At 44.1% G+C, this 17,317-nt stretch overlaps 1 protein-coding gene across 10 annotated transcripts in view; it reads left to right on the top strand.

Moving 5' to 3' along the window:
• Positions 1 to 17,317, top strand: part of LOC144682802 (glutamate receptor 4) — a 272,035-nt gene that overhangs the window by 107,124 nt on the left and 147,594 nt on the right. Inside the window, exon 7 of one of the 10 annotated variants that reach the window (XM_078545523.1) lies at positions 994 to 1,002. The exons of the other annotated variants lie outside the window; for them this stretch is intronic. Coding sequence (XP_078401649.1) covers positions 994 to 1,002 — 9 coding nt within the window. The remainder of the gene's footprint in view (positions 1 to 993; positions 1,003 to 17,317) is intronic. 10 annotated transcript variants of the gene reach the window in all.

Raw genomic sequence — 17,317 nt, 5'->3', positions numbered from 1 at the left:
CTTTTCACACACCTGCAGAAGCTTTTACAGCTTGTTTTTATGTTTCTCGATAGTTTTTCCTCTTATGTTGTGTTTTCTCTTTATCAGTTTCTTGAGGTTCCTTTACTGATTTCTAAAAAGCTCCCAATCCTCAGCTTACTACTTTTTTGACAGCTTTATAAGCATTTTCCTTTGATCTAATACAATCTTTAACTTTTCTTGATGGCCACAATTGGATAAATTTTCCTGTTGGGTTTTTGTGCCTCAAAGGAACGTATATTGGTCGTAAACCATGTATTAATTCTTTAAATGCTAGCTATTGCCTGTTTACTGCCATACTCCATACGGATTTACAAAAGGGAAATCATGCTTGACAAATCTACTGGAATTTTTCGAGAACGTAACTAGTAGAGTTGATGAGGGGGAGCCAGTGGATGTGGTTTATTTGGACTTTCAGAAGGCTTTCGACAAAGTCCCACATAAAAGATTGGCATGTAAAATTAAAGTGCATGGGATCGGGGGTAGTGTATTGAGATGGATAGAAAACTGGTTGGCAGACAGGAAAGAAAGAGTGGGAATAAACGAGTCTTTTTCCCAATGGCAGGCAGTGACGAATGGGGTACTGTAGGGATCGGTGCTGGGACCCCAGCTATTCACAATATATATTGATGATTTAGATGAGGGAACTAAATGTAATATCTCCAAATTTGCAGATAACACAAAACTGGGGGGGAGGGTGAGCTGTGAGGAAGATGCAGAGATGCTTCAGTGTGATTTGGACAAGCTGAGTGAGTGGGAAAATGCATGGCAGATGCAGTATAATGTGAATAAATGTGAGGTTATCCATTTTGATAGCAAAAACAAGAAGGCAGATTATTATCTGAATGGCTATAAATTGAGAGAGGGGAATGTGCAACGAGACGTGGGTGCCCTCATACACCAGTCGCTGAAGGTAAGCATGCAGGTGCAGCAGGTGGTAAAGCAGGCAAATGGTATGTTGGCCCTCATAGCGAGAGGATTCGAGTACAGGAACAGGGATGTCTTGCTGCAATTATACAGGGCCTTGATGAGACCACACTTGGAATATTGTGTGCAGTTTTGGTCTCCTTATCTGAAGAAGGATGCTCTTGCTATAGAGGGTGTGCAGGGAAGGTTTACCAGACTGATTCCTGGGATGGCGGGACTGACATATGAGGAGAGATTGAATCGTTTAGGATTATATTCGCTGGAGTTCAGAAGAATGAGGGGGGATCTCATAGAAACCTATAAAATTCTAACAAGACTAGATAGGGTAGATGCAGGAAGGATGTTCCCGATGGTGGGGGAGTCCAGAACCAGGGGTCACAATCTGAAGATATGGGGGTAGACCATTTAGGACTGAGATGAGGAGAAATTTCTTCACCCAGAGAGTGGTGAGCCTGTGGAATTCGCTACTACAGAAAGTATTTGAAGCCAAAACATTGTATGTTTTCAAGAAGGAATTAAATATAGCTCTTGGGGCGAAAGGGATCAAAGGATATGGGGAGAAAGCAGGAGCAGGCTATTGAGTTGAATGATCAGCCATGATCATAATGAATGGCAAAGCTGGCTTGAAGGGCCGAATGGCCTACCCCTGCTCCTATTTTCTATGTTTCTATGTTTCTATACCTTATAATGTATTTTCCCAATCTCCCACAGCCAACTTGCCCCTCATACCTTTGTAGTTTCCTTTGTTTAGATTTAAGAACCTAGTTTCGGATTGAACAACATCACTTTCAAACTTAATGTAAAATTCTATCATTTAATGGTCACTCTTCCCTAAAGGCTCCTTTACAACAATATTATTGATTAGCCCTCTCTCATTGCACAATACTACATCTATAATAACCCATTCCCTAGCTGGATCCTCAACAAATGGTTCTAGAAAACTATCTCATATACTTTGCAGGAACTTGTCCACCACAGCATTAATGCTAATTTGCTAAAATGCTGAAAATACTCAACATGTCTACTAGTATCTGTGGAAAAAGAAACAGAGGTAATGTTCCAGGTGTGTAACCTTTCATCAGAACTGAAGCATTAACTCTGTTTCTCTCTCTGTAAATGCAGTTTGATCAGCTGATTACTTAAATGTTTTCTGTTTGATTGTCTCCAAGAGTTGGCAACCCCAGGTGGACGAATATGAGGAACATATTGAAAAAACAATGAGTCAGCGTGCTACCCTGATGCATCATAAGATTACCTATATTGTTTATAACAAGACTTTTCACAGGTGCAGGTGCAGTTATTGTATATGCAGGAAGCATAGGCAAAGCTTGTAGTGATTAATTAAAATTGGGCCTGGAATCCCTTCAGTCCGTCTCTCTGTCTGTAGAGCTCAGCCCACTCTAAGTCCTTTGTATATTTCTGTGCTATATTAGCTATTTTACAGCATTCTGCATGTACTGCATGTCATTAGAGAGACCTTCAGCTCCAGCAGACACTTATTGTGAAGTAATTATTAGGATATTAGGTCTGATAGAAACCAGGGTAACGTATTCATTGAAAAGAAGCCAGAAGGCACTGCTGGGTCTCAGAATCCCACTGGGATGATAGAAGTCACTGAGATTGAGAGTCAGATTAAGATGAATAAAATTCAGAAATAGAATTTCATTACATTACTTACAGATCAGAAATTTATAATACAAGAAATTGTGCATGTCCCAAATGACAGTGTGGCTCTGATCTTCCTCATGCACAAAAAGTACTTATTACACAGTTATCCAATCTTTCTCTTCACAGAAGGTCACATGCTGTAGTGCTCTGTTCCAATTTAATTTTAGTTTGAAACCCACTGAAGCATTCTACACAGCAAATCCAACTGTGACTTCTTGTGGAGGGGTTTACCTGCTTATCCTTCCTCCTCCTTTTCTGGTCTTCCTCACTCTTCCTATGTTTTGTAAAGTTAGAAAACATTGGAATGCATTTGTTTGTTATTGGATATACATTTACTATTGCCCTTAGCATAGAGAATTGCTGGGCTGGATTTTGTGGTGGCAGTGAGCACGCTGTCAGTAGCACCCAGAGCGCAACTTGTCGACGGCAACCAGTTAAATGGCTGCTGCCAGGCTGCCGTTCCTATTAAGGAAAGCTGCATGTTCATGGGAACCTCTGGCCAATCAGAGGTTCATCAGCCTCAGCAGCGCCATGGCTAGCGGTGGCCACTGCTGGGAGTGCACCTGGAGGAAGAGGATGCATGGATGGATGGCACTCTCAAAGTAAGCTAAGTGCGGTCTGGGGCTGCAAGGGTCAGTCAGGCAGGCCCTGGCAAGGAGGGGTCGTCACCACGGGCAGGTGGTACTGTTGCCTCTGGGGGAGCCATTACCACCGGATGGCCCTCCATGAGTCAAAGAGTGTTCAAAAAAGAGGCCCCTCCACCAGAGGCTTCTGGGAGGATGGTAGGGTTTACCTAGCGGGCCTCCTGTACTAATGGTAAAATTCCAGCAGAGTCAGGAAGAGGCCCTTAGTTGGCCATTTAAGTGACACAATTGGGCTCCAGGCAGGCAGACTGTCTGCCACTTTTTCTGCCACCGGCAGGATAGCAGGGCAGGGCCTAGACAACAGGCATGTCACCCACTGCTTTCCCTTGCCATTTTGCCAGCTCTGGTAAAATTCAACCCCAAGTCACAGCTCAGCAGTACATCAATGATTTGTATCTTGCTGTATTGCTTTCTACCCAGCAAGACAATTTTATGTGTCTGTCAACCAGAGACTTGCTGTTGTAAATGAGACAACAGGTCAAAATTCCTTGGGACCTAATCCCCAGTGGTTACGACAGTATTACATCCACTGATGTCCTTCAACACTTTTTTTTTGTTCATGCACGGGATGTGGGCTTCACTGGCTGGGCCAGCATTTATTGCCCATCCCTAGTTACCCTTGAGAAGGTGGTGGTGAGCTGCCTTCTTGAACCGCTGCAGCCCATGTGGTGTAGGTACACCCACAGTGCTGTTAAGAAGGGAGTTCCAGGATTTTGACCCAGCAACAGTGAAGGAACGGCGATATATTTCCAAGTCAGGATGGTGAGTGAACCCACTTGAATTTGCAGACTCACTAGGAAAGCTTCAAATTAGAATGGCACAGGACAGTACAAATGTTCGGATGTCTTGGCTCCCCACCTGACCCTAGAAATGTTCCCCTCATTGTAGTTGGTAAATCCTCAGGTTTTGTTAAACTAAATTACTCTCTTTTGGGGGTGGAACCCCACCAGTAAGACCTGCACCTGCTCCCTTGGTGTCCGTTATACCTTTACCTCGACTCAGCATATTGGCCTCCGATGAGTGAGAACCCAGCACCGGGTGCAGTCTGGCCTAAGAAGTGGAAACACTTGGTGTAAGGATTCCCTGTACCTTGCCCTACCTCTTTGCCATAATTTGTCTTGTCAGAGGTTCTCTACTTACAAGACAACAAGAAAGCTTCGGAAACAGAGGAGATCCAGCATATTTTCCAGATTTATCCGCAGTTGGAGTTACATCTGTAGACTGCCAGAATCCCCAAGAGATTTTGGGGCTAACATTCCTACGTATGGAAACAGTTGATTAGTTCCAGTCAATATGAAGCAAAGTGACTGTTGTCTCTTGTGGTGATAACACTATCTTTCATCTCCACAAGCGTATTTAATTCCTTCAATGGGGGAATCAGTTTTGCTTGGAGCTCTCTGGAAGCTGTTGCTCACCTATCGTTAGAGTCTGCAGCTGATAATACTTTTTGCCTTAGGAAAGTATCTTCTACTGCATCAATGTATATTTTCAAACCTATCACACTAGCCTTTCTTCAGAACTATCAGTGAGACTCCCAACCTGGGCTGAATTGTGGGCTCTTGCTTCTCCTTCCTGAGGAACTAGGTTGAAATCTCATGAGCTAATTTCCCATCTGACTTTAACAACCAAGAAGAAACATTGGATTGGAAATTCTGTGGCGGTTCTCCCAATTTCCTGTAATAATTTAGTCAGGAAGCAAGTGGAACTCCCAGTGAAATCGCGTCAGTAGCCATTTTCAGCAACTTCTGCAGTATCTCTGGGGGGGTGGGGGCGGGTGGGGGGGTTCAGGCAATCTACCGCTAAAGTGAAGATTGGGAGAATCCCCAGGAAATTTCAAGACCTTTTGTTAATGCTGCTTAGTTTGAATTCACACAAAGTTACTGTGTACTAAGCCATTGCATTATTCACATTCCTTCATGACATTTTTTTAATAATCATTTATCGGCACCAAATGCAGAATTTTCAAAAGTTCAGTTTTACACTGTACTGCACTAGAACTCAAAATGTTCATGGGGGAACAATATTATATTTTGCACGATCAACGTTTCAGCATAAACTTATAAGAGTTGGAAGAACGCAGGAAAAGAATCTCCTTTAATGACACAAAACCTTCATTTCCATAGCAGTTTGACAGATTTCTGTACAAAGGAAGCGAAGCACAAACATTTCTCGGAAGGCAAGAAAAATTATAAACTCAGCTTCACGAAAGAACCAACTGCAATGCATAACTGTCAATTCGGAAACAAAACGATCAAATAACTGGCTGTGCAATCATTAAACGGTGACAAGATCTGCATATCAATAGAGAATTGTTCCCATAAAAACCTTATATCTGTAGAGTTAACATCACATCCTTGTCTAACACATGTGTTAGTATTTACACGTATCCGTTCTGCTAACCAAACATCTGTCATGAAATTCATGGGATCCAGCCTATTAACACAGGTGTGTGAACCGCTTCACACCTAAACCTAGACCTTGTTACCAGTACAGGGGATTGGATCACTCGCATGGCCAGAGTGGTACAAAACTGGTTAACTCTCATTCAATGGTTGGCTGAGGATGGAACATTGGACTCATGTAAGAAACAGCTGGATGAGTTAATGAAGACATTAGGAGTTGTATCCTGAAGGATGATATCAAAACGGTCGCCTTATCTGAATTGATCTTGTGATTACATACTTAAGTCATCCTATTGTTCACTCTTTACAATGTATATGAATAATGTTTTTAACCAGCTATTGCAGACTGCTGCAATAAGTACTTTAATGCATTCCCTTTTGATGCCATCACAGCTTCAAAAGTCAGTCCTAGGAAATGTGCAGAACATGAGAACTCAGGAAGACTATAAATTAGACTGTAATGGCATTGTTGAGAAGAGCATCATTACTGACGGAACAAATTACCGCACCAAAATAATCTCCATCACTTATTCAGATGCAGCTACTTTAGGATTCTGAAGGAGAAGCTGAAGCAATATTGGCCCATCTTTGACATGAAAGTGTTTTTAAAGTGGCTCATAGAGCAACTAGTTTGATTGTTTAGTGGGTAAGTGTTGCTTAGTGTAGCACTGAGGACTACAGGTCAGAAAAAAAATCTATATTGGATCTGTTTTTCAGTAGATCTCAGTTAGTTCTAGTGTCCCTGAATGGACAGGCAGAAAAAACAGGCAGGGATCCTGCCTCGAATTGTGATGCATTAACACCACTTGGTGTGCATTTATTTAGCACATCTTACAACATCCCAAAGTGTTTACCAACCAGTGAAGTCCTTTGGAAAGTAACAACTGTTGTAATGTGCAGACACACAACACTAATCTGTGCGCAGCAAGGTTTCACAATCAGCAATAAGATAAACAACATCAGTTGTTTTTTAATAGTATTGGTTGAGGAATAAACATTGGCCAAGGAGAGTCTGCTGCTCTTCTTCAAATAATGCCATGGAATTTTTGGCATCTAACTGAAAAGGCAGATGCAACATCAGTTCAGAGTTGGGGTTAGGACTGCACTACTCATGCCAAAAGGGCCCAAAATTGTCAAGATCTAATGCAAGGTACACCTACACGAAGGCCGAAGTTTTCCGGCCCCATTGGCATCGGGCATCATGGCAGGTGGGGGGGACAACACGGCGAGAAAACCAATAATCGGTTTTATGCCATCTTGAAACCAATTTGCGATCATCCGATCCACCCACCAATGGCAGGCTGCTTTCCCCACCGCCGCACATCAGGAATGTCATGTTAATGTATTTGTATCTAATTATAAGCCCTGCTCGCTGGAATCAACCCCCAGGTCAAATTTACCACCCACGTCGGCGTGACCTCTCAACGGCGTGCTTCTTGACTGCCTTTAAAAGCGATCTGAACTTCGAGGGGAACTCGGAGGTGAGTGCACACAGCCTTGCGCAGCATTCGTGAGCAACACTCATAGGACATCAAGGAAGAGGCACCGTGCATTCTCGGGGGCCGCAGGCAAGTCGCTTTTTCCTGGCTGGCTTTCAGTGCAATGCTGTGGCAAGGGCTGCGGTGCAGGTCAGGCTGGGGAGTGTGGGTCGGATGCAAGGTAGCACAGACAGACTGAAGGAAATACTCAAGCACATGCCAGAGGCTGGGTACAGGGAGGGGGGTGCGGGGGGCTGCTGAGGAAAGTGGCCACGCATTTGGAGAAGCTTGTAAAAAGTGAGCATTCTTTCGTAGCTGAGACCGTTCAGCAGCAGCTCCATTAACATGTTCGGAGTTGGGTCTCTGAATTGTTTCTGCCCACTCAAGCAATGCAAAAGCATGAAAGTGCCGCCAGATGTTCCAGAACTTTTCACCCCTCGGGCACAGACTCCAAATTAATGTGGGTTTTAAGGGGCAGCAGAACAATTGGCCGACTGGGTAAGTTGGAAATCCCCTTGCGAAAGGCGGCCACGGTGCAGTCACTTTAGGAGACGCTCAGAGCCCCGGCAATGTCTTTATTAATGTTTTGACCAGTATCCGTCTTGGTTCAAGCTAACAGTGCAGCCTTGCAGTGCGGGTTAGGAGAATGCCTGCACCTGAGATGAGAGCACAGCATGCAGTCCAATGGCCGAAGCTGCTGCCAATTGGTCAAGTAGATTGGGGGAAAGGTGGGCGGGGTTTTGGACAGCCAGTGAGCGCACTACACACTGACTATCCAAGTGATGGCCAGCACTCTCGTGCATGCATGAAGGGGCCTTCAGACTTAACCAAGAGAGGTTCTTAGTACACCTGTGCTAACCCACACATCTCTCTCATTGATCCTGCAGGAGGAGAACATCAGGATCATGGAGCCTGGCCACATGGCTTACAGAGACCAGAGAAGAAGAAGAAGATAGAGTGGCGGAGGTGCCTGGCTCGGCAAAGGGAGGAGCACCTCCCTCAAAATGAAGGGGCGGCACAGGGCCTGCTGTGCACGCAGCTGAAGATCCACAGCGAGCCGCCGTTCTAGGCCTCAACAGACCTAGGGTCTATAGACAGCACCAGTAATTCCAGCAGATGACCGAAAACCAGTGTCGCTGAAGACTGTGCATGTCTAGGAAACAGGTCGGTCACATATTCCACCTGCTGCAGGATTTGGCGCCACCGGGACATGGAGGGCATCTACTGCCAGTGGTCATGAAAGTGACCGCAGGGCTCAATTTTTATGCCAGTGGCTCCTTTCAGAGCTCCACAGGTGACCTGTGTGGGATCTCACAAGCCTCCATGCACAAGTGTACTCAGGAGGTCACAGATGCCACCTTCACATAGACACAGAACTTAGTGCAGTTCACCCAGGATCAGGAAAGCCAGGAAGCAAAAGCACTGGGATTTGTGCAGATCTCTGTTTTCCACAGGCGCAGGGTGCCATTGACTCACGTGGCATTTAGATCCCGTGGTAACAAGCAGTCAACTACGTCAACCACAAGGGCTTCCACTCACTGAATGTTCAGCTGGTGTGTGACTGCCAAAAACACATCCTACAGTTCTGCACACGATTCCTAGGGAGTATCCATGACTCTTATATCCTTAGCAGGTCTCAGATCCCTGACATCTTTCAGGGTCCACAGAGGCCGCAGGGTTGACTCCTCGGGGACAAGGGGCCGTGGCTGATGACACCTGTGCAGCAGCCTCAGACTGCAGCAGAGCAACGGTACAACTATGCTCATGCCATGGCCTGGAATTTGGTGGAGTAAATAAAAAGCATTTTGAAAATGAGGTTCTGTTGCCTCAACGGGTCCGGTGGAGCACTACAATGCACTCCACCAAGGGTGTTGGTCATCATCGTCGCTTGCTGTGCACTCCACAACCTGGCGCTGGGGAGGAAATAGAGGAGCTGCCCGTATCTTGCAATGAGGAGGACGTTGAAGGAGTTGACGGGCAACCTCTGGAGAGAAGAGACCTGTGTGGCAGTGGCACCCTCCTCGTCCTGTGAAGCAGGAGCTGCTGGGGTCACAGGAAGAGGGGATTTGAATGGGCCGGACACTCCCGGAGTCAACTGGGTGGCTGGCCCCGGAGTGTGCACCTACAGATCCTCCTCCCTACGGGTGCCGAGGCCCCTAGCTGACTCCTTGAGGAGAAAGGGAAGCTCGAGTGAGATCGAGCTTCCAATCACCCCTCTCGTATTGACACTGTTAGAGGCCAACTATGGCACCAACGGTGGAGTTCAGCCTGCGCAGCAGTGCAGGACCAATGTCCTGGACCAAGCTCTCCATGGCCCCATGGCAGCCACCATATTACCAGTGTTGACCTCAATGTGTTGGCATGCTATGCTATCGCCTGAGACTGAAGGCAGACAGACTTCTCCATCGTGCCTTGCAATCTGAGGAGCGCAGCGGACATCCCTTTGTGATGTTCCCGAGCTTACCTTTGCAGCTCCAGCAACTGAGGTATGACCGGGTCCAGAGGCTCGTCATCTGACTCAGACTCCGTAGATTTCTGGCCTCCAGCAGTCCTCCGAGTGCCAGAAACCTGGAAAGTTCCTGCCTCTGTCTGTGGATCAAACAGTGTGATGTGCTCAGCAGATTGTCACTCCAAGGCTACTCTAGAATTAGGTCCCACTGAGATGTGTGTCTCTGCGCTGTGGAGGGTGTGGGTGAGCGCCGTGACAGGTTTTCAATTAGGGTGTTATCAGGCTCTTCTTCCGAGGTGTCTTTGGGGCTTGAGTCAAGGACCTGGATCATGGTCCCCCTCGGCTGCTTCTCAGATGTACCTGCAAAAGGAAGGATAGATAATTAGTGCATGGCAGGAGACTGCAGAACAGGGGAACTGATTCACAACATAGTTGTCCGATGGATGTTGCACTGCTGGATCCTCACTTGGTTGAGCACCGCTGACCTCACCACCAGCACAGGAATGGTCCAGATCCTCACCGGCCAGCTGGATGACTCTATTTTCAAACTCTATGAGGACCTTGATGTCGGGCATTCCTCCACCAGTCTGCGATCTCAACCTTTAGTTGCGTGCCAGCTTGTCCTGCCTGAAGACAGATGGAGAGTATGTAAGCAGGACGCCTGCCAGGCCAGATGATAAGGAAGCCTGGCATGTGTGGGTGGTGAATGTGGCATGGACAGGATGAGGACACAATCCGCAGGACGGGTGAAGGTATGTGTGAGAGAGTGAATGGTGATGTCCCTTGAACTGGCGGTGTGAGAGATCCCTGTGGATATGTGATAGGTTTATGAGTTTGTGAGTTGAGAGTGATGAGAAGACTGACTTACACTGGCGGGATGGAGGAGAAAATTCATCCTCTTTCGGCACTGGGTGCCTGTCCTCTTTTGCAGGGCATTGGCGCTGACCACTGCTGTCACCACCTCCCATGCTGGATTGGTGGCCTTGCTTACTGGTCTTTGCCCAGAGTGGGGTAGAGGAATTCACGGCGGGCCTCCACCGCACCCAGTAGGCACCCAAGGGAGGCATTACTAATTTTGGGCGCAACACGTTTCCTCCCTTTGACAGCCATAACTTTGCAGCTGCTTCCGATCCCTTAGAGAGTGCTAGCTTTGTGCAGGGGCACCCTTTAAATATGGTGCTAGGATTAATGAAGGCCTGAGGTACTGGCTGGGTGGGCGAATCAGAGGCTGCCCCGCCAGCGATCCGACGTCTTTCCTAGGAATTCATTATTAATGAGGTAGGACGCGCGGGAGTGGGACAATACGATGCAAAAACCCACCATGTGAGCCGGCAGGTAAAACGTCCTTTTTCCCACCCACTACCACACCTTGTGCAAACCTGGGATGATTCCTCCCAACGTGTAACAAAATCAGTCGGGACCAGTAACTTCAAAAAGCAATTCAAACCCCCAATTATTAGCTGAAAGAATTACGCCACAAGATTTCATATTTAAAACAAAACCTTTATTGCACAAATGTTAAACAAAGCAAGTACTACTTACTTAACACTATATTTTGTAAATACTGATACTTTAAAACTGAAAATCTCAACAGAACACTCCCTGTTCTACTTATATTTCTACCCAAGAGCTCCCCAATACTTTAAAAGATCTTAAGGGTCCTTTAACATCCCATGAGATCAAACTAAGGTGCCACAGCTCTCAGGAATTTCACTTTAATTCTCCTAAGTATTCCCACTACTCTCTTAGATGTTAGATTTCTTAGAGTCCCCTAGTAGCATCCAGCTAGGCAAACCCTCCAACTCTCCTTCAGCACCTCTTCATTATTTTTTATTCTTTCAAAGGATGTAGGAGTCTCAAATCCCTAATAGCCCTTCAGAAGGTGGTGGTGAGCTGCCTTCTTGAATCACTGCAGTCCACATGTTGTAGGTACACCCACAGTGCTGCTAGAGAGAGAGTTACAAGATTTTGACCCAGCAACAGTGAAAGAACAGCGCTATAGTTCCACGTCAGGATGGTTTGTGACTTGGAGGTGGTGGTATTCTCATGCAAATTGTTACAATCTGGATAGGGACCATTTAAAGATAAATCCAAACAACTTGTTTTAACCAATAGAACTATGCCACAAGATTTCCTGTTTTTAAACAAAAACACAAAGGTTATTGTATACAAAACTGTAAAACAAAACAACCACTATTAACTTAACGTGCTATGTATGTTATGCACTCCGGTTTACTTCTTACTTCCCCAAGAATTCTTTTATCAGCCACATTAATCTTAAAATTATTTACTCCTGTAAGGACCACCCATAAGTATGCTAAAGTCCTCTGCAGATTACTTTCATTCTCCTCAGCTCCAGTTATTCTCAGAGGTAGAACTTTCATTTACCATCCCTTGACTGTGGCTGCCTCAGTCTCATGTTTTGGTGGCTTTTCTTATATTTCCAAGCTAATCTTTGGGGCAGATGGTGGCATAGTGGTAATTTCACAGGACTAGTAATCAAGAGGTCCAGGCTAGTGCCTTGAGGGCATGAGTTCAAATCCCACCATTGTAGCTGGTGGAATTTTAATTCAATTAATAAATCTGGAATTAGAAAGCTAGTCTCAGTAATAGGGACCATGAAACTAATAGCATAAAAACCCATCTGGTTCACTAATGTCCTTTAGGGAAAGAAATCTGCTGTCCTTACCTGGTCTGGTATACATGTGACTCCAGACCCACAGCAATGAGGTTGACTTTTAACTGCCTTCTGAATGACAAGTCACTCAGTTCAAGGGCAATTAGTTGATGGGCAATAAATGCTGGCTTTGCCAATGATGCCCAAAGAATAAAGAAAAAATCTGCTCGTTGCTTTCTATGCCACAAGACTCTGTGAGGACCATTGTAGGTTTTTCCACTAGTTTCAAACTAGACAATCTTCCACCTTCTGTTCCCTCACAAAATTCAAACTGAGATTAAGTCTCACCCACATTCTACATAGATAATGAGGGAGCTGGTTTATTTTTCTCTGCTTACAGTGCATGTCTATCTAACTGTCATTTACTTTGGCTATCTTCTCTCAGTGAGCTGCAAACTGCACACACAGTTCCAAGTTGCAACTACTACTTGGTTGGCTCTGAGTCCCTTCATATAGCCTCAACCAGTTTCACTCAGCCCAGCAATTTTGATTTCCAAATCCTAAATTCAGTTTTTGTATTCTTAGGAACAGGGAGATTCAGTTTCCTTTCCATGCTTTTCTTTTCTCCTTCCATTTTCAGTTTCTGTTTTCAGTTAAGTCATGCATTGTTTAAGTTTCTCCAACTGCTGTTTAATATCTCTGTCTCTTCTATTCTGACCTTTTAAGTGTAATATCCTCCCAGCTTGTTTACATTGCATTTCCCATTTTCTACAGTTAGACTTTAATTCTTAAATATATAAATTATATTCTAAAACTAAAAAGTATATTCTAAAATACATGAACCATGAACTAGATATTTGCAACAATCTACTGCTCTTGTCCTTCTAAGTGGTAGAGGTTGTGGGTTTGGAAGGTGCTGTTTAAGGAAGCTTGGTGAGTTACTGCAGAGTGAATCTTGTAGATGGTGCACAATGGTGGCCACAGTGTATCAGTGGTGGATGGGGTGCCAATCAAGTGGGCTGCTTTGTCCTGGATAGTGTTAAGCTTCTTGAGCGTTGATGTAGCTGCACTCATCTAAGCAAGTGGAAAGTATTCCATCACACTCTATACTTGTGCCTCGTAGACAATGGACAGGATTTGGGGAGTTAGGAGGTGAGTTACTCACCGGCTCTGACCTGCTCTTGTAGCCACAGTATTTATATGGCTGGTCCAGTTCAATTTCTGGTCAATGGTAACCCCCCCAGGCTGTTGATAGTGAGGGATTCAATGATGGTAATACCGTTGAATGTCAAAGGAACATGGTTAGATTCTCTCTTGTTGGAGATGGTCATTGCCTGGCACTTGGCACAAATATTGCTTGCCACTTATCAGCTCAAGCCTGAATGTTGTCCAGGCTTTGCTGCATATGGACACGGACTGCTTCAGATTCTGGAGTTGCGAATAGTACTGAACAGTGTGCAATCATCAGCACACATCCCCACTTCTGACCTTATGATGAAAGGAAGGTCATTGATGAAGCAGCTGAAGATGATTGGTCTTAGGACACTACCCTGAGGAGCTCCTGCAGTGATGCCCTGGCACTGAGCTGAATGACCTCCAACAACTAAAACCATCTTCCTTTATACCAGGTATACCTCCAACCAGCAAAGAGTTTTCCCCGATTCCCACTGATTCCAGTTTTGCTTGGGCTCCTTGATACCAATCTCGGTCAAATGCTGCCTAAATGTCAAGGACAGTTACTCTCACGTCCCCTCTTGAGTTCAATTCTTTTGTCCATGTTTGGACCAAGGCTGTATTGAGGTCAGGAGCTCAGTGGCCCTGATGGAACCCAAATTGAGCATCAGTGAGCAGGTTATTGCAGGGCAACTGCCCCTTGGTGCACCATCAATGACACCTTCCATCACTTTGCAAACGATCGAGCGTAGACTGATGGGTGGTAATTGGCGGTACTTTTTGTGGACAGGACATACCCGGGCAATTTTCCATATTGCTGCGTATATGCCAGTACAGTCCTGGAACAGTTTGACTAATTCTGGAGCACAAGTCTTTAGTACTACTGCCGGAATGTTGTCAGGGCCCATAGCCAAATACAGTATCCAGTGCCTTCAGCCGTTTATTGCTTTCACATGAATGGAATTGGCTGAAAGCTGGCATCTATGATGCTGAGGACCTCAGGAGGAGGCAGTCTCCCCAGCTCAAGTATGGACCTCATTGCATTCTTGCTTAAGGACTTCAAATCAGAAAAAATCCTTGGTTTCTGATAGCCCTCTCCTACTAGTTCCAGTTGCTTTACAGCTCCTGGCAGATTCTCTCTCTGCCTTCTCCAAACTGCTCTGAACCCAGACTTCAACTGCTTGTCTCTGTGAGGAATCACCCAGATAAAACCCATCACCAAAAATAAAACCTCCCTCCAATCTATCCCCACAGCAATGGGGCATGCCTGATGTCCAAGGTAGATATTTAAACCAATTATCACCAAATCTCAAACATGCCCCTTTGTTCTGAATAATTTAAAACCCCTTCTGGAGGCAGCTGTCGACATCCTGTCTCCACCAAGAAGCTCTGAGAGATAGCCCATTGCTTAGTTTCCAATACTTCCCACTATGACCTTATTAACAAACATAGGCAACCCTTTCATTTGTAATTACTTCAGGTTCATTTACCATCTCCTCAAGGAAGGTGTTTTCATTTATCCTACATTTAAAATTTTCAATTCCTAAACAAAAGTAATACTCCTAAAACATTTGAAGCATAAAATTAGATATTCATAACACTAGCCCCCAGAAAGAAAATGAAAACCCACCACCATCCTGATGTTTTTTAATTCCTTCCATTTAAACTATAACAACTTCTAACATGCCACATATTTAACAACCTTAACACAGGAAATCCACATAGCAATTTCCCGATTGTCTACAAGTCAGTCCATTTTGACAACGGTTGTCAAATCTGTAACCAGGAGCCATAATCCAATTTCGATGTACAATGTTTCCTCTTGTGGTGTTTCTTAAACATTTTCTTATCGCACGATTATAATTCAAAGTTTTTCTATAAGAGGAGACTCCCCATTGTTCTCCATGTGTGAATTTTCAGGCTCAGTTTTTGAATCAGCCTGTCCAGATTTCACCTTCTAAACTTTATTTTCCTCCAGGTTTGCAGGATCTCTATTGTTTAAGTCCAGAAAGAATGTCCCAATCAATTTTACCAGTAAACCGTCTTCTTCCCAATTAATTGCAGGCATATCTTTATTACTAAGTCCATTCCCCAGACTCAACCGTTTTGGATTCCCTTTATGAGACAGCAATTTAAAAATAATTTCTTTTTGTGCAGACAACTCATTCCTTCGTTGGCCAAAATCTTCCTTAGTCACTTTAAGAATATAATTTAGATTATTTTTATGTTCAAGCAGAAAGGCTTGTTATTCATATTTGGTCTAGTCTTTGAACAGTTTATAATCCTTTTGTTTTTTTCTTGATGCCACTCAGAATGAGTCTTGTTTAATTCTTTTTGAGTGACAGCTTCTTCATATTGGGGCTTTATTTTCCATTCCAACACTTTGAGTCATGCAACTCACGAATAACATTGTCCCAATCACTTTGGGAGTTTTGTAATGTCCTTTTTAATTTGTCCATTTGCCTGGATTCCTGCTGCTGTATCCAGTGTATTTCTCAGCATTGGCAGGCACATTCAATTCAATGTCAGGTGCAATTAACCCTCTATGAGGTCAAAGTCCTTCCTGGGGAGAAGTTTTAATTTGAAATTCTTCAGGCACTTTTTCTGACTCAGTGAAGTTCATTAATGGGGTGGTTGCATCCATACCTTTACCTAGTTTACACTCTGGCCCAAGAGGATTACCAGTAGGTGAGTTGTATTTACTATAGGAACAGTTTCTGTACTCTTTCCCGCCAACTCAGGAAATGGCAAAACCATGCTCCCTGTGAGACCATTCCCTGATATAAAATCAACATGATTTACAGGCAATTTAGATATGACACCAACAATAACAGACCCCTTTGCCAAAGCATTGTTTAAATTCACTCTAAACAATGGGATATGTATATAATTCGCTACCCTGTATCAATACATTTTTATTCAGCAAACTTTTTGAAGAACAGTCTAAATCTTTTGCTAACAACAAGCTCTGAGCTGAACCAGTATTTTTCAGGATAACAATCTTTTTAGGCCCTTTCAGCATTCCTACCCCCTACACTCCTTTTGACCACCTTGGGGAGCATCTACTTTTAACTTCTGCTATCCCTCCACGATAATTTTGAAATCTTACTCATTGCCATGTGGTTTATCTTTCCAGCCTGTATGGGTTTGCAAACAATAGTCTGCTGCCACTTAGATGTTTGTGAATTAAATCATAGTTATCAGCCAAAACAGCAGCTTCCTTTATAATAGAAATGGTATGATTCTCTAGGTGCTCTCTTCTGCTGGAATACAATTTTAAATTACTTCATTAACAACAACTCCCCCACATTTTCAAAACTCTGTTCATTTTTTTGTAATGGTACCAATGGTCAAAAATCATTTCTTTTTTCCTAACAAATTCTACAAAAGTCTGATTCTGTCTTTTCCTCAAATTATGACATTTTAAGCTATAAACTTCTGGTATTAGCTCATACGCATTAAGCACTGCAGTCTTAACCCTCTCATAATTTGTCAATTGTTCGTCCGAAAGGCTTGAATAGACATCCAAAGCTTTTCCTGTTAAAACACTTTGTAAAAGAATGGTCCACATCTCTTGTAGCCAAGCTAGCTTTGTGGCTATTTCCTCAGTGGAGACAAAATATCTTTCAAAAGCAAAATACTGCAGATGCTAGAAATCTGAAATAAAAACAAAAAATGCTGGAAATACTCAGCAGGCCAGGCAGTATCTATGAAGAGTTAATGTTTCAGGTCAATGATTTTTCATCAGAATAGAAGGAAAGTAGAAATGTCAGAGTTTTTAAGACAGTAGAAGAAGGGAAGGGCAGGAAGAACAAAAGGGAAGGCCTGTGATAAGGTGGAAGACAAGAGAGATTAACTAACAAAAGATTTCATGATGCAAAAGCCAAAGAGAGTGGTAATGGGTGTAGTAAAAAGACAAAGGTTGTGTCCAGATGAGATGT

The sequence above is a fragment of the Cetorhinus maximus genome, chromosome 7 (genome assembly GCF_964194155.1).
Source record: "Cetorhinus maximus chromosome 7, sCetMax3.hap1.1, whole genome shotgun sequence".
In the NCBI taxonomy this organism is placed as follows: domain Eukaryota; kingdom Metazoa; phylum Chordata; class Chondrichthyes; order Lamniformes; family Cetorhinidae; genus Cetorhinus; species Cetorhinus maximus.
The sequence above is the reverse complement of the archived record's forward strand: the minus strand, read 5'-3'. Positions and strand labels throughout refer to the sequence as shown.